The following is a 17,614-nucleotide window of genomic DNA, read 5'->3' as shown; positions in this document are numbered from 1 at the left end:
CGGCGCCCGACTACAGCTCCCAAAAGGCTCAGCGGCGAGAATGCCGTTAATAGGCTGACACTGCAAACCGCCCAGCCCTGCCTGGGCTTCCGAGGGGCGGGGAGAGACGCGCGAGGGCGGTGACGCCTGTCCCGTCCCCCTCCCCCCCACCCCGTCCCGCCCCGCTGGTGGGGGAGGGGCCGCTTCCCGCTCTGCGGGGGCGGCTGTGAGGAGATGACCGCGGACCGAACCCGCGCGCCGTGCCTTTGCTGGGCGGGCGGGGCTGTGCGCTTTCAGCGTGCCTTCCTTGCAGTTGGCTCTGCCCTTTTAATCTTTAAATAGCTGCAGTAAGGGTGGAGTGGAAGGATAAGTGGGCAGACAGCGTACAGAGTCACAGAAGCCCCTGGGGTTCTTTCCATCCCCTCAATCCTGAATGGGAAGGGGCCCATAAGGATCACTGAGTCCAACCGCTGGCTCCGCACAGGACCACCCAAAAACCAGTCCCGTGTCTGAGAGCTCCATGAGCTCAGGCAGCTCGGAGCCGTGTCCACTGCCCTGGGCAGGCTGTTCCTGTGCAGGTCCAGGAGTTAGGCTCGGTGATCCTTACGGGTCCCTGTTAATTCAGGATATTCCATTAATCTATGTTGAAAAACCTTTTCCAGACTACCAACCAGACCCTTACCTAGCGCTGCATCAGCACCTTATTCCAGATATAAAACAGTTTACCATTCTTCACTCTCACATTAAATATTGTTGTTTTCCATTCTGATTTTGAATTTTGGAAACTCTGCAGTTCAAGAAGAGTAAAGACAAACACTTTGCTAAAATTCCTTGATAAGTTTGATCCTCAGGGGAAATTGGCTAGAGAAGAGAGGCTAATATTGGGTGGCAGCATTTCATCAGCAATGAGAGGGAATAAAGCCCACTTCACTCAGCAGAGAAAAGCTGTGGGTACAGACTGAAGAGGTTTCAGCTTTACTTGCTGCTGCCTGGAGCGTCTTTCAAAGTTCACTTGCACTTTAACAGTGAGTTTCCTCCTCCCTCAAGCACCGGAAGTGTCAGTGTTCCTTATTCCGCAGCAGACTGCGCGTCACTTGGTCACCTGGTTTGTTTATTTGTCAGGGCTGTAACTGCTGCCGCTGTGCCTTTGGGCGATGTACAGGTGGGTGTGAGCTGCCTTAGCCCATCCTCCCTCCCTCCACCCAGGCTCTTCAGTTGCACCTCGCTCTGCTGGGGAAGCAGAAGGTCCTTCAGGCAGGGAGCTGCCTGAGCAGGTTAGTGTAAGCTATTTTTCACCTAAAACATAAAGAGGGAAGTGGGATCAGGAGTCATTGGATAGCTGTCAGGCTGGGAGCACAGGCAAGGTTTGTTTACTAAGTGGGGGGAACTTCACTTTGCAGGCAAACTTTGAGGAAGTGAACCTGCCCTTCCCTCAAGCTTTCCTTTCCACTTACTGGCACATTTAAAGTTTACTTACAGATCAGTTCTCTCAGTCTTTTTTCTTAGTTCTCAGCAGTATAACTTTTATAAGCAAATGTCGTATAAAATACTCTTGTGGAGGTTTGCACCACATTCAGATACTGCTTGAGTTTCCGGGTAAGATACACTGTGTTGTCAGGGCTTGTGGCAGCTTGTATGTATTTCAAAACCTTCCTAATAATCTTTTGGGTTAGGCTGTATGAATGGAATCCATTATTTCCGGAGGAGGTGACTTCTGCTGAAACTTCAGCAGTGTCCAGAATCTGCTGTAGAGAATTTGCAGAGATCGGTGCAAAAGGAGGCAGTGCCCTCTATGCTTTTAATATCGGAAGCTTTTGGCAGTGGCACATTTGCTTTTGTATATGACTCAAATTAATCTACTTCAGCCAAGTTATAAGTGGATCTTAAAAGATTGTTACCATCTCAGATAATGTAATATCTTGAGAAAACTTCTTCCTTAAAATATGGAAAAAAAGAGTTACAGGGTTTTGTGTTTTTTTTGTGCATGAGCAGAGTACTTTATGACAAATGTACTGCTAATGCCAGACAATAAAACACAAGAGGCACAAAATATAAGTATATAACAATTTAATGTGCCCTTTGATCCTCAAGCTGCTATATACCTCACCTCAACCAGCACGTTGCTGGTTCTCTCAGATGCATAGGGTAGTAGTTGATTTGGGCCCTTCCTATAGTTCAGATTATACAGGCATATATAAAACTGCATCTGATAGTGTTGATTTTCTAGGTTTTCTTGGAACCCCAAATTCAAATGAATTGTTCTCTCTCCATAAGTAACATCTTAGGTGGATAATAGGAAATAAAGCTTTCTTAGCCAAAAGAAAAAAATAAACCCTTTTCTGTTTTAACAGGAGAGCAATGACAATCTTTGCAAACTGTGTGTTCTTTATTAAAGTGAAGTACTTACCCATTCAGAAGAGGAACAGCCTGAAAGCATGCATAAAAGAAAATGGTGGAGTAATTAATTTTGTGCTTAATAACAAAGTAAGTTCTAGATTTATTTCTGAGATCTCTGAAGGAAAAAAACAAATGTTGAAAGTATTATAGAGTTTTAATTGTTCCTCATGTGGAGAAATATTTCTCTGTTCAGTATTTCACTGGAAATATTCTGCTTATATTTCTAATTTATCTATTTCTATGGTACTGAAATGTCTCCTTAAAAATAAATAAAAAATTAATAGCAATATTCTCTCTCTCCAAAAGAACCAGGAAGGGTTTTTTCTTGCATAATCAGGAAATAGAGCATATAATTGAGGCTATTATCCAAATGTCCCTCGAACACTGACAGCCATAGAGCATCACCCATCTCTCTAGGAAGCCTGTTCCAGTGTCTGTCCATCCTCACACTGCAGAAATGTCTCATAATGCCCAGTCTGACCCTCACCCGGTACAAATTTGTGCTGCTTCCAGGAGCAGAGCCCAGAATCTCCCTCTGCATCCCCCCCTCAGGGAGCTACAGAGACAAATGAGGTCACATGTTGGCCTCCTCCAAACTGGACAACCCAGGTGTCCTCAGTTCTCCTACCAGGATATGACTCTATGTTGAAATTATGTGGATAGTTTTAACTTTCAGCATATGTATGATTCCAGTAAAGCAGTGTAAGGTTCCTTAAAAGCTACCAGAGCACATTATGATTCTAAAGGATCCTAACAAGCTTTTTTACCATTCTCCCAAAAAGGTTTTGGTTTGTAACTAGTCAGCTGCTATAGAGCTTGGCCCATTATTGGACCTCCTGTGTGCTGCTGAAAGCTCTGCAGAACATTAGACACCTGGTCATCCTCAATCTCTGTAGTTACTGCAGAATGATGGAAGTTATATGTGAGAGCTGCTCTGGAAGTAATGTCTCCTATATTGTGCTGGCCCGCAACATCAGAGGCTGACGCTGGTAGTACAGCAGTAGAGGCTGAACCTTCCCACCAGTATTCCATTACATTTGTTGCCATGTGACAGATGGCAGCAGGGGGGCAGTCAGAATAGCATCTGACATGGAAGTGCAGAGGTGTGCCATTCAATTAATCGATGCTTGCTGAATGTTTCTGGAGACCAAACAGTGAATGTGAGTACAGTGAGATGGTAGGTGGTGCATTTCAGCAGTGGTGACAGCAACAGTGGGCTGCCTCTGCTGGTGCAGATTTTTACAAGAGCAGCATGTAAGCTCTTGTTCCTCACTGGCAAAAATGCATATCTCATGATGGTGACTATGTTGAAAAATAATGTTTTGTAGCTGAGAATTTACTCTATCAAATAGTATTATTGTGCTTTTGGTATCTGCTGTAGTTTCCATGAAAATAAATAGGAGGCAATACTTTTGATGCAACCTACATATATTTTAGTTTATCTGAACTGTCATCTGAAAGAATCCTCTCTGCTGACTGTGGAGGAAATGCAGAGGTATTGTGTCTCTAAATTAGATGTTTCAATTAACATCCAGTCCAAAAATGTTGTGTTTTTGAATGTTTCTTTTAGACTCTAGGATTTTACCAGCATGAATTGCAAATAAACAATATTTGGATTAACACTGTAGTTTTGTGTGCATAACGACTCTAATTGTTACTTGTCTTTCAGTGTACACATGTTCTTGTGGATAATGCCAATGTCCTCAGTCGTCACGATCTAAAACTTACTCAGAAATATCAGCTGCCTGTTTTATATGCAGATTTTGTCTGGAAATCAGTTGAAAATGGGAAGCTTTTAACAACTGATGAATTTGAGGTTAATACATCACAAGGCAACATTTCTAACCAATGGCCAGGTGGACATGGTAGGTGTATTTGCATGGTTTATCCATTTACCTGTTAGTTTGGGAAATAATGTTTTAGAAAGTCAGTATTTCAAATAGACTTTTAAGAAATCAGCAGCCATAAATACTGGAAGTAAAGGTGACATAAATATGATTTTTTTCTGAAAAAAAAGGTGGAAATGTGTTGGAGGAATGAATCCTAGAAACCATTCCTGAATGCTTGAAGGACAAGAAGGTCATCAGGGGGTATTTGCATGGATTCATCATTGGGAAGTCTTGCCTAACCAGCTTAATAAGCTTCTGAAATGAAATGATTGGCCTCATAAATGAAAGATGGGCAGTGGGTGTTTTCAAAGGCCTTAGTGAAGTCCAAGCAGACATCGCTTCCTATAAGATTCTCATAGCGAAGCTGTTGAATTATGGTCTGGACAGTGAGGGGAATTGAAAACTGAATGACCAGGCCTGGAGGACCTGTCGTGCAAAGTCTTGTTGGAGGCCAGTAAGGAGCAGAGTGCCTCAGGGGTCAATATGTAGTCCAGTCCTCTTCAGCACCTTCATTAGTGATCAACAAGTTTGCTGGTTACACAAAACTGAGGGGAGCAGCTGATAGACCAGAGGGTCATGCTGTCATCCAGAGAGACCTGAGCAGATAGGAGAAACAGGCTGACAGGAAGCTCAGGTTCAATAAGCTTGCACCTGAGGAGGAAGAACCCTGTGCACCAGTACATGCTGGGGGTCACCCAGCTGGAAAACAGCTTTGCAGAACAGAACCCAAGGTCCTGGTGCACAACAGGTTGAATGTGAGCCAGCAATATGCCCTTGCTGTCAAGAAGGCTAACCAAATTAGGCAAAGTATCACCAGCAGATCAAGGCAGGTGGTTATGTTAAATTAGTGAAGCTATATTATATGAAGTAAATAAAGGTTTTGATTGCAGGTTTGGAATACGTGTCATCTTCTGAAAATAAAATTGCCACAAATCAAAATGAAAGCAATGATACCAATCTTACTGATACAGGAGAAAGTGACAAGGGAATTGAATTCAAAGTGGGAACTCTCAGGTAAAATAATACAAAATTAAAGATGCATATTGATACACCTATGTAGATAATTATATAAAAGAAAAAAATACACCTTCCATTCTGTTTCAGTGTCAGAGATGATTCATCGCCTTAAAAACAGTGCAGGGGAGGAAAAAGCTTTTTTCATTTTCTATACTGCATGTATGAATTTATAACTGTTTCTATTTTATTTTTACCTTTGAATCCAACTGTGGAAATTAATTTTGCAATTTTCCTTCTCAGAAAACATCTACATTCCAGCTTCTACCACTTCTTTTCTTTTTTTTCCTTTTCTTTGTTCACAGGGGTTTTTACTTGCAACTCAGTCCAGTTCATTGTTTTTAGAAGTCATGAGCATCTCTACCATGAAAACTTGGGGGAGCTGAAAATCATGATCATGAGATTGCTGTTACTTGATAGGAAAAGAGTATTGTTACAACTGTTTCTAATTATTGAATTAAAGGAACAGAACCAGCTTCAACATTCCTGTTTTTGAATCTATTAATAAAATGCAGCTTTCACTTTCAGAGGCTGCTGTTCAGTGTTAAATAAGGTATTTAGCTATTTTCCAGGAATGTACTAGAATTTATATTTGATCTAAATGTTCTGATGCTGAATGATACGATTACATGTACATATCCTGATATGAAAGTTAAGAATGTGGGAGGGCTTAGCATTGGACACCAGAGGTAGCTGATGCTGACCAAGCTGTTAAAAAAATTCACATGCAATCAATCAGTAGAAGTGCATTTACTTTGTTGCTTCCAAAGTGTTTCTAAAGAATGAGGTCTGAAATCTAGTTTATTATCTTCGAGTTCACACCAGACACTTGCTTCTCCTTGTGTGGGTCAGCAGCTTGGCAGTATGGGATTTCTCAAAGCTTTTTTATTGTTATTTTGTGGCTTAAAAATAATTTTATTTTCTTATATTAATTCTTACCGTAGGATGTGATCTTGCAGCCTGTAATAGCACAGTATTTACTGGGTATGTGTGGTTTTAATTGTTCTGATTCTATTCCAGATTTTACAGTGAAAATGCTCCTTTTTTTCCTCAAGATTTCGAAGTTGCAAAATACAACGTCCTTGAAAAAGTAAGCTTGTCCCTTACTGTGAGACAGTGTAGGAGGATCAGTGGATGAGTAAAAGTTTTGTGATTTCACACACATCAGCAATAACTCTTTAATGTTACCATGTCCTGCAATGCAAAGAGCTGTATTGAAAAGAACTTCAGTGCTTCTGTCTTTCAGCGCAGCCTAATTCTACTAAAATAAAACTTCTCTGTTATCACTTTAGTGTTCTCACCCAATTATTGCAGTAGAATAACAACACTTACATGCTTCTGGCTAGATATATTTTATCATGGCTGCTATGTTTTAAGTCTAATTTAAGCATTAATCTTTTTTTATTAAAAATCTTTTGAAACACAACAATGATGGAATTGTACATCACTCAATACAGTGAAGCCCTGAGAGGAACTTCTGCTTATTACTATGAGATAGAAAATAATAATAATAATTCTGCTTGTTTTCTTAGCCATTGTATGGTTCCAAGTGGGTTGAAAAATTAAGTAGGATGTGGGAAAGTATGTGTTGCAATATCATGTGAATGAAACGTGCCTATGTATTGAATTGTGGGCTGAGGTCTTCATTCCTCTCTCCATTCAGATTAACTCCGAGGGAAGCAAGGATTTTGTAGTTATTGAATTACATTGTTCTCAAGAACAGTTTGAGTTTCTGTTTCGATTATATGCACACTTCAGTGTTTCAAATGGAACCAAGGTATGAGCTGCTTATTGACACTGCCTGTTTGTTTCTTTGTACGCCTTGAACACTCCTGTTCTGGAGAGCACTAGGCATTCTTCATTTTTTACTTGCAGGCTGATTCTTATGTTTACATAGTAGGAGGTCATTGTCTTAGCTTTAAAATATGAGGTCTGGTTCATACTTGGCCCCTTTACACTGTGTGTTTGCCTGCAAATCTCTTGGAAGAACTGTTTGGGTGGCAACACAGCATGGTCCTGGATGCACCTGCCTCATATACTCATATACAAGTGCCTGGTAACGACTAAACTGTATAATGGCATGTTTAACTGTTAAAATGCTGCAAAGGATGATAGATTGGACATACTCCTGAGAGTCAAAGGAGGATGCATTTGGAATAGCTCAAATGATAGAACAAGTTTTCCAGTACACATTTAGGTGAAACTATCTTGTCACTGTGGAGTTTGTATGAGGAGCTCCCTGTTTGTCCCATGAACCCTCATGGTAGTAGTGCCTTGCTGGCAGCATGTTAAATCACATCCCAAAAGTGGATTTGTCAACTCTTACTGTAGTGTCTGGTAAATTGTTTCAGCAAATCTGTATATCTGTTTCTTCATGTAACTTTATTCTTTCCATTTTCAGAAAAATAAACAATTCATAATAAATAAGACTGCTGAAGAAATAAGAGAAAATTATGATATTCTTGTTGCGAACCTGCAGAGCCAGGATTTCCTGCTCAGAGAAACTTTTCCACCAGAAGCAGAATGTTTAGCTTCTACGAAATTACAAAAGGCTTGTACAATTTGTCTGTTTACACTTTTCTGTCCTTAGTTATTTGTTTCAGTTTCCAGTTTTTCTGAATGTGGTAAACATTGTCTGTACTACAGTGATACAGTCATATGTTAAAGGAAATTGTTCATATACAAACGTTCTGATTTTTTTTTTTTTTTAGGAATATTGACTGAATGTTGCAAGTCATTAAACACACTAAAAGCAAATACAATCATATTCATTATAGTTTTTATTCTCAGTAGGTCCATTACCTACTGAAAAAAAAAGAAGAATATACTAATATAGCAACCAGAATTCTTGTGTCATGTATGACTTTGTTGTAATTATTTTGCAACTATACAGATATCATAGGCTTGATGTAGATGTCATTAAAATCTATAATGGAAGTCTGCCCAGTGGCAATAGCTGCAGAATTCTGCTCTCTGAAGTAGTTTTCATTCAATGAAAATGTTTACTGCTGTTTAGAATGGTTGCACTGTAACCAATTTTTTTTTTTCCATTTACTTTCTCACCGTACTTCATCTGCTTCTCTCTCCCATCATGGCTAACTTATGTTTTAGGACACAGCTGGAGGATAGATCTGTCCCACATCCATGTCATCTAGTGACCACAGGGGCCATATGGTTTATAAACAAGTAATGTAGAGTGTCCAAATGTGTGAGAATTGTTTAACTACATCAAGTTTAATGGTAGTTGCTAGAGTTAAAGAATAATGATAAAAAGCTCAAGTAAATATTTTAACAGTGCTCCTTAGATCACAAAATCTGTTTTCCTTCTGGATGTATGAATTGCAATGATATTCATGGCCCTTCTATTCTACTTTTGATATACTGTTCCAATTTTTTGTTTTCTACAGTTACATTATCTCCAGTGTTTATATCTGTCCTTTTACCTGCTGTGTGAAAATATTAGGCCCTTATATCTGTTAGTACTATGTAATGATAAAGATATTGAGCAAATCAACTTTTGTATTCTGCAACAGGTTATATCTGAAATTTCGGAAAGACAGATCATGGCCACTTGCCTGCCATGATCTTCACTTGAAAGAATTTATAAAGACAAATTTTTCCCTTCAAGTCGATAGGACTGAAGCAATTAAATTAAGCATTAATGCATATTGCAAACCGTATTGTTTATGTGAACAAGAAAGTTCTCACATTACATTTTTGTCTATCCACTGATTTGTGCTTGTTTTACTACAGTTGCTTTTAGAAGAATCCATCAATTCAAGTGCTGTATGTCAAGAAGTTAGTGATTTTGTGGAATTGATCTGGGCAGAAGCTCTTGGCCACCTGGATAGTCTACTGCTTGAATCAGTAAACAACATCAGCCTAAATGATGCAAGTTAATTCTTTTTTACTCTATGAGAACACGTACATGAATGCTATTATAAGTCATTTTTCCCCAGCAAACAGGAATGTTGTGTTTCACATTGGAATTGGTAATTACACTGGGTATTCCTATATGACAATGTATTCATGCTTCAGAAATTTTAACCTTAAATTTTGCTTTAGAATTATGACACTAAAAACATACTGTACTCCCTAGAGCAGATGGCTGTCTTTTCCATTTTATAGAAATTTATACAATGTTTATTGTAGGCTCCCTTCCGCGTAATAAATCAAGTTCCCTAAGAAGATGGTTACAGAAAATGGTGCATAATAGCAGTTTATTGTCTCCTGCCAATATATTTCAACCATATTTCAGTCAGCCACTCTCTAGTATTAGAAAAATCATTTTAATTATACTGCATTTGTGTATTATCAGACAACACATATAATTAGCATTTAATTAACTGTTGTTAAGTTCTTCATATAGTATAACTGTTAATGAGAGTAATTGCTTATCCATCCCTCATTAACTCTATGGTTTATTTAATCCTATTTTTCCACTCACCTCAGTGGTTTTGCTTTCCTTTCTAGACATTTAGGAGTCTAATGTTTATTCATTTAACTTAACTTATAATATAATTCAAGTTATAGCTGCATAAGACTGCAACTTTGTTAACTTCTGTTACTACTGAAGGAAAACATAACCTGGAAATTAGGTTGATTTTAAACTGGAAAAATTTTTGCCAATAGAAGTTCCCTAAACATAGAATGATTTTGCCCTCATACTAAGATATAAGACTCTTGATTCTCTTCAATTGTCTTACATAGGAAAATATTACTTTCACTTTTCGATACGGAAATATACGTTTGTGTAGGTTCTGATGGGTAAGTAGTATATTAGTATTGTTTTATACATTTGCTCAGAGACAGTAGCAAGTTCACTTTATAAAACAGTAAAAATAGGAAGGAAATTCTGCTTGTGGTAGATGCTTTTTGTGAGGTGCATTTGGTTTGGTTTTCAAGATCCCTACCATATTTAAAATAGGTGAAATTTGATAAATATTTGATAATTTCATAAAAAATGCCCAATCATTGACAGCTTTTGAAAAAGCTGAATCACAGAACTGCAGCCTGATGCATCAGTCTGTAGGGATATACTAAAACTGTTTTCACTACCTTTTCCCACTTGTAATTAGTTGGCAAGAGAAATAGCATTTGTGTAGAAAGAAAAAAATCAATGGGTTTTTGAAACAAGGAAGTGGATTGCTGTTCAGTTAGATTAACCGTCCAGTTTTCTCTAAAGGCCTTTGTGAGACTGAGTCCAGCCTTACGTCAATATTGAACTGCAGTAAGACTACTATGCTTCCTCTAATGACAGCATCTTACTAGCTGGTGCCAGTGGTTATAATAAACTGAAATAATAGAGTATTCTGTGAGACATTTCCAATTGAGAATTAATATACGGAGACACAAGCAAGTCTATATCCTACCTGTCTAGACATAGAAAATCATTCATAAGATTATTTTTGATCACTAGGTTGCATTTTATGAATGGTACTTTGTTCAGCTTTACGTATTTAGGATAAACCAATGCACTTAGAAATTTATCAAGAGATTTATTATCATGTTATTTCTGCAGTTATTTCAGTGATACATTAAAGCTAACAGTGTGAATTGAAATAATGTCAAGGGTCATTATCTTTCAACATGATTCAAACCTGTTTTACTTTTGAGGAATTATACTGGCTCTTAGCTCTTCTGGGTACTGTGTCCAGTATGAGAGCTGAATAATATCCAACTTTTTAAAACTGGTTTCATATCTGAGATGCAAGTAAATTTTTGTGCACATTTCACTGACAGAGAGTTTAAGTTTTATTTCAATATGGAATTAATTGACTCACGTTCAGTTTTTATTGCTTTGTGCTCTTTCATTAATTTTGTAATGTTTTTCAGTTTAGTAATCTCTTCTTTTAAAGGTGAGCAAAGCAGAAGGTATTTTGCTTCAGGTAAAAAATGCACTCAATGAAGGAGCTGATGAGGCAGCACTACGAGAGATGATGATGGAATTCTACCAACTTATACGTCACAAAACTGAAATAGACTATGAAGTTTCCAAAAGGCTGTTATCTAGAAAACAGGACCTGTGCCAGGTAACTTTTCCAGACTGCTGCTAAGCCCCTATCTACACTGTTACACCAGTATTGAACACAATCAGTTGATAAATTAACAGGACATTTTGCACTGCACAATCAATCAGACTGTGGGTTTAAAAAATAATTTACTGAAATCATAGAATCATTAAGATTGGAAAAGATCCACTAAGATCATCCAGTGCAACCATCAGCCCATCCCCACCATGACTGCTAACCTTGTCCCTCAGTGCCACATCCACTCTCATCTTGAAAACCTCCAAGGGCAGTGACCCCACCACCTCCCTGGGCTGCTTGTTCCAGTACTTCACTTTTTCTTCTGAGAAGAAATTTTCCCTAATATCCAGCCTGAACCGCCCCTGGTGCAATTTGAGGCTACTGTGCCTTGTCCCATTGCTGGTCACCTGGATCAAGAGGCCAACACCTATCTCACCATAATCTCCTTTCAGGCAATTGTAGAGAGCAACTAGGTCTCCTCTGAGTCTCCTCCAGACTAAAAATCCCAGTTCCTTCAGCTGCTCCCCATAAGATTTGGGCTCCTGACCCTTTACCAGCTTCATTTGGGCCTTTTTTGGGCATACTCCAAGACATCAGTGTCTTTTGCATAGTGAGGGGCCCAAAATTGAACGCAGTACTCGAGGTGCAGCCTCACCAGTGCTGAGTACAGGGGTATGATCAACTCCCATGTGAATCTTACAAATAGAGTAACATTCACAGGGGGAACTGAACTGAATACATTGAAGAGAAAGGCCAATTGCCATCTAGATGTGGATAGATTCCACCACAATCGTTGTGAACGGCATCTGAAGCTGGATTAAATGAGACTCACAAAACTGATGTTTATCATCCTGCTGACGCTGGCAACCATCCAGCATACACACAATCAGTTTATATTTGCTGTTATAAACTATATACAAATTGAACTTCCTGTGTTTTACTTTGTGCCCATTGTCTGTTATCTTGTTGCTGGGCACCATGAAAAAAGCATGGTCCCATTTTCTTGACACCCACCCACTAGATATTTATAGGCACTGATAAGATCCCCCTTCAGTCTTCTCCATGATGAACAGCCCCAGGTCTCTCAGCCTTTCCTCCCAAGGAGATGCTCCAAGCCCCTAATAATCTTTGTAGCCCTCCCCTGGATTCTCTCCAGTAGTTATATGTCTGTGCAGAAACAGTTTCTAGAGATAATTTAAAGTTAATTATCTCTGTACAGTTTGGTCTGTTCCTACATTTACAACACAAACAACCTAGGGGAGTTCCCTGGACTGCAAGCAGCATCTATCAATAGGTCTAAGCACAGCTGCTCTGCCTAGGGGCATCTCTAGGGATCTCTCCCACAGCTCCACTGCTCCGGTGCTAATTTGTCACTTCATTTTTAAGCTGCTCGGGAGTTCAGTCAATTGGGTGTTCAGCTACTCTGCTGCAAATCAGTCCATTTGCAGAAAGTAGCTGGGAAATTCTCAGCCTGCCCGGGGGAATGACAATCAGGTGCGCTGAGTGTGCACACAAATGCAGCCCTTGCACCCAGCGGCAATGAGGGCAGAGAGCCAGGGTTGGAGTGAAAGTGAGCAAGGCTAGGGCAGTCACTTCACTGGCAGGGGAACAGTCCCACAGCACCCAATTAGGATGAGCAAAGCAGCTGACAGTGACTGCTGGTGACATTGGACAGGGTCAGATGAGCCTCATTGTGGGCTTGTCTTTCTGGTCTGAAGTCAGACAGGGAACTTAAATCCGCAGGATCTGGTCTGAACATATCTGCAGTATAGCTCAGCAAAGAAACCAAGGGCAAAAGCCTCAGCTTCAAGGTATCTCTTGAATGGAGAAGGAGCAGCTTCTCCTGAGTCGTGGCACTGCTCTCTTCCAGGCCTCACAGCTGCACCATCAAAGCTGACCCTGAACCCCAGCAGCCAGAGCCTTGGGAGGGGAAGGGGACACTCAGGGCTCTGACACTGCTCTCACAGTTGTAACTATAGAGCAAACTGGAGTGTTCTTTGTAATTCAGTTATGTGAATTCCATAGATTATGCCAGTGATAGCTCTTGGTTTTGGTAAAAGACACTCAGAAGTGAATCTTCTGTAAGTTACAAGAAATTAAGGGGAAAAGAGGAAGAGAGGAGGTTCTTTGTTGTTCTAAAAGAATAAATATTAATGGTGCTTTTAACCTTGGAAACTTTTGGTAATAAAAACCGTTTGATACTTCTAATATAAAAAAAATTACTATGTTCATAAAGCTTTGCCATGACTCAGTGAAATATAACTTTCTTTGCTTTGTTTATTTGTTCAATGCCCTTCTTTCTCCTGATGTGAGAAAATTCCATGAATGCCATATGCTACTGCCCTAACTGGATGGTGGCATCAGGGACAATATGACAAATTTGCAATCTAAATAAAAATTGTCTCAGAAGCAAAAGCAAAATGATATCCAAGCACAAATGCTGTTTGGCGGAGCTGTCATGAACAGGCTCCATCCAGACTTTGATTTGGAATTGTACAGAAGTAATTTATCACTGTTATTCATACACCTTTTTAATTCTGATTTGTTTTCATGGGATTTAGTTTCACTTTTTTATCTAGTAAGTGAAAATGTTCTTTTGCATGTTCTTTTCATTGTTACTACACTGTCACTGCATATAATTTTATTCTGTTTTGTGTGTTTTCTTAATTAAAATGTACCAAATATTCATAAATTTCTGTCTTCATTTCCTAGCTCATGCGAGACATGCTTAATATACGGGAAACAAGTATATCATGCCCAAACCCATCATCTCTGGCCAAATACCAGGCCCTGAGGTGCAAGATTGATGCCATTGATCCAATGAGTGACGAATTTCTCAGTGTTGAACGACAAGTGTTAAAAAACAATTACAAGTGAGTGTTTAACAGTTATACAATGATTCCTGTAGCATGCAAGTTATAATGCACAAAATATTTCTAAGTAGGATGGAATTATCAGGTTCTGCTACTTAGTAGCATTGATTAACTAATAGGATTGCAGAAAGGCGTATTTACCTATGCCAGAATCAGATGGAAGTTGAAAAAACTGAAAATGCTCATATTCAATTTTTCATGTCTATTTATAGGAGCCACTTGAATAAGATACTTGTCTTTTACTTTTGCTCACTTTCCTTCTCAATATTTATTTCCAAGTGTTTTACAAAATATTTGGGAAGTAATGAATTGGGCTTCAGATACCAATTTTCTAACTCAAAGATCTCAAATTGTTTGCAGTGGCTGTTCAGTGAGAATTTTACAAGTATATAGGATTGGCAGAGTAAGTGAAACAGCAGAATTTCTGGGCAGTCTTGGAAACGTTCGGTCTTTATTCCATGCATCATCTGTAAGGAATTTCATGGGAATTCTTTCCAGGTAAAAATTTACATTCCATTTGTGTGTGTGTGTGACATGGGATATGTTTTAACTGTATCTTATTAAGTATATTTTCATTTTTAAAAATGCTTTTTTTTTGAAGCTCTTTTGCATTATGTTTAAACTAATTTTTACTGTCAACATTTATATGAATGCTTATACACTTCTGCAGGCCTGTGGAAGGAAAATCAACCTTTTGTAATTACCTTACAGCTGGATTAGCATTGAGATGCAGCTGTTTGATTACGACGAGGAGGAGTGAAGTTTAAATCCAGATGAAAGATGACAAAATTGAGAGAGTAGGAGAATAATGACCATGTGGATAATTTATTCTCTTTTAGGAAATACATCCATTGATGGTGTCCTCCTACTTCTGTACATTATTTGTTAGAGCACGACAAGAGAAAGGCCACAAAAATGACCCAGAGGATGGAACACCTCCCCTACAAGGACAGGCTGACAGAGCTAGGGCTGTTCAGATTACAGAAGTGAGGGCTCCAGGGAGATCTGATAGCAGCATTTCAGTATCTGAAGGGGGGCTATAAGAAGGAAGAGGACAGACTCTTTAGTAGGGTCTGTTGTGATGGGACAATGGGGAATGGTTTCAAAATGAAAGAGGGAAGGTTTAGAATGGACATAAGGAAAAAGGATTTTTACAGTAAGTTTTATGAGGCACTGGAGAGGTGGTGAAGATATTCAAGGTCAGGCTGGATGGGGCTCTGAGCACCTGACTGAGCTGTAGGTGTCCCTTCACTGCAGCTGGAGTTGGTCCCTTCCAACTCAGATGATTCTATGATTCTATGATTTGCTTGTGACCACTTTAAATGACAAATTTTTAGATAATTTCCTTTTATAACAGAATATCTAGTTGTATTACTGAATTCTATGAATTCAGGCCTGGTAATAAGATTCATAGCTAAAATCTAATACAAGTTGCCTAACATTTTTAAATCCTCGTCATCTTATCATCCTGATCAGCATCTTATGCAATGAATGCCAGCCACTGAAAATTTAAGAATGTTGGAAAAAATGTGTGACACAGTACTATCAAAGTTGAAATCATCTCAAAAGACATGTTAGCATTGTTTTCCTTATCTTGCAAATTTTTTAAGTGACAAAACAGTTAAACTTAGTTGAATGTTTTGTCTTCTTGCATACTTTGTATCTGAACGGCTTTGTATGAGGATCAATCAGCAGCAAATCAAAGTCTCTCGAACAGTCTAAGAGTGGTATCACTACACTAACAGATGTGCAAATCAAACACTGGAGAAGTTTCTAAGCATCCATTCTCCACTACCTTAAAAACTCATTCATTCTTTTACTTTGATATAGAAGTTTCATGCAGGTTGTTTGAAATTTAATACAGCACAGTTGCTAGGAATGTAGAACTTGTGTTCAGGAGACATACAGGTGTGGAACAAAGGAACATGGTTTAGTTGGGAAATATTGGTGGTAGGTGGATGGTTGGACTAGATAATCTTGGAGGTCTTTTTCTGCTTTGGTGATTCTATGATGCTATGAACTACTTGTCAAATAACTCACCTAAAAAATTATTTTGAATATTTGGCAGTGAGTCTGGGAAATGTATTGTTTTCTGCTGAATGAAAAAAGCAGTCTTTACTGCTTATATAAGCAGTGTCTTGGTGATTCATGTGGCTTTGGGATTTTTTTTTTTTTTATGATTATATACTTTATTTTTCTTGAGTCTCTGTTGTTTCTGTAAGGTGTATTTTGATTTAATCCTCTGTGGTTCATAACTGCACAGTATGTATTAGCCCACATACTTTATGCATAATTATTTTGAACTTGATTCATTGTGTGACTTTTATTTCTCTCTAGAGGACTCCTAATGCCAAAAGTGGTTGTTGAAGATCATGGTGTGGAAAGAACTGACACTGGGAATCTGGGAAGTGGCATTTACTTCAGCGATTCTGTCAGGTCTGAATAATGACAATATATTTTTACTTTATGCTTTGTGTATTCTTCTTACTTTGCAAATGAAGTAGATATAATGTTTAATAATCTCAAAGTAATTTAATTATATTTAATTAATTTAATTATAATTTTTCCTATTCATCTGTTTAGAAGTACTTGTGTAACCATAAATTCTGATGGTATTTACATTAATATCAATTGTAATAACGTATGCATGATCTTTCTTTACATATAGTGCCAGTATTAAGTATTCTTCACCCAGTGAAATGGATGGAACCCGACTCCTGGCAGTTTGTGATGTGGCACTTGGATCCTGCTTAGATTTGTATGAACGAGATTTTTCATTAACTGCTGCCCCATCAGGTTACAACAGTGTGCACGGAGTCCGTAAAACAGCAGACATCTCTTCAGACTTTGAGGTATTGATCCTACAGTACTGCATACTTGAAGACACAAGGAACACAAAACTTGAAGATTTTTTTATACTGTTGGTAGATAATAGAACTAGTATAACCTCTATATCTCAGTTCAGACACTAAATCACTAGACAGTAAAATATAAAATCATTTTTGTCAGGTTTACAAGTAAGGCTGTAAGTTATTTGTCATAAAGAGATTGGAAGTTCTTGCTGGAAAGTAATACTTAATATATTAGTATTCTTTATTTATTGTTACTTAATTATCCTGTAAGTATCAATCTATGATACTGAAATTATTACTTATTATTTATAAAAATGATGTCATTTAGGTTTACCTCAAAATAAATTGACATCTTTTAAAATGTTATCTAGAGCTTTGTTCTTATTGTAAAATAGCTTTCTTTGTTTCTACCAGGATGATGAATTTGTTGTGTACAAAACCACACAGGTTAAAATCAGATATGTTGTTAAGTTTTGCCTTGCTGAAGATCAAATAAAAGAATTCCAGCCTGGAACTGGGGTGGAAACTGAGCAAGATAACACTGAGTTGGAGTCACAGTGTCATTCACAGAATGAGAGTAA

At 38.4% G+C, this 17,614-nt stretch overlaps 1 protein-coding gene across 3 annotated transcripts in view; it reads left to right on the top strand.

Annotated features, from left to right (window-relative positions):
• The first annotated feature begins 861 nt into the window (after positions 1 to 861).
• Positions 862 to 17,614, top strand: part of PARP4 (poly(ADP-ribose) polymerase family member 4) — a 42,936-nt gene continuing 26,183 nt past the window's right edge. Inside the window, exons 1-15 of one of the 3 annotated variants that reach the window (XM_031610559.2) lie at positions 862 to 1,004; positions 1,102 to 1,253; positions 2,331 to 2,463; positions 4,046 to 4,241; positions 5,156 to 5,279; positions 6,300 to 6,369; positions 6,943 to 7,056; positions 7,681 to 7,830; positions 9,033 to 9,170; positions 11,138 to 11,311; positions 14,021 to 14,181; positions 14,542 to 14,679; positions 16,519 to 16,617; positions 16,850 to 17,033; positions 17,448 to 17,610. In XM_031610559.2, coding sequence (XP_031466419.2) covers positions 2,338 to 2,463; positions 4,046 to 4,241; positions 5,156 to 5,279; positions 6,300 to 6,369; positions 6,943 to 7,056; positions 7,681 to 7,830; positions 9,033 to 9,170; positions 11,138 to 11,311; positions 14,021 to 14,181; positions 14,542 to 14,679; positions 16,519 to 16,617; positions 16,850 to 17,033; positions 17,448 to 17,610 — 1,837 coding nt within the window. In that variant the 5' untranslated portion in view covers positions 862 to 1,004; positions 1,102 to 1,253; positions 2,331 to 2,337. Of the gene's footprint in view, positions 1,005 to 1,058; positions 1,254 to 2,330; positions 2,464 to 4,045; positions 4,242 to 5,155; positions 5,280 to 6,299; positions 6,370 to 6,942; positions 7,057 to 7,095; positions 7,336 to 7,680; positions 7,831 to 9,032; positions 9,171 to 11,137; positions 11,312 to 14,020; positions 14,182 to 14,541; positions 14,680 to 16,518; positions 16,618 to 16,849; positions 17,034 to 17,447; positions 17,611 to 17,614 lie in introns of those variants that run through there. The other 2 variants (XM_090133865.1, XM_090133866.1) reach the window with 2 other exon arrangements.

This window comes from Phasianus colchicus, chromosome 1 (assembly GCF_987193195.1).
Source record: "Phasianus colchicus chromosome 1, bPhaCol1.hap1.1, whole genome shotgun sequence".
Taxonomy (NCBI): Eukaryota; Metazoa; Chordata; class Aves; order Galliformes; family Phasianidae; genus Phasianus; species Phasianus colchicus.
This window is presented reverse-complemented; position numbering and strand designations above follow the sequence as displayed.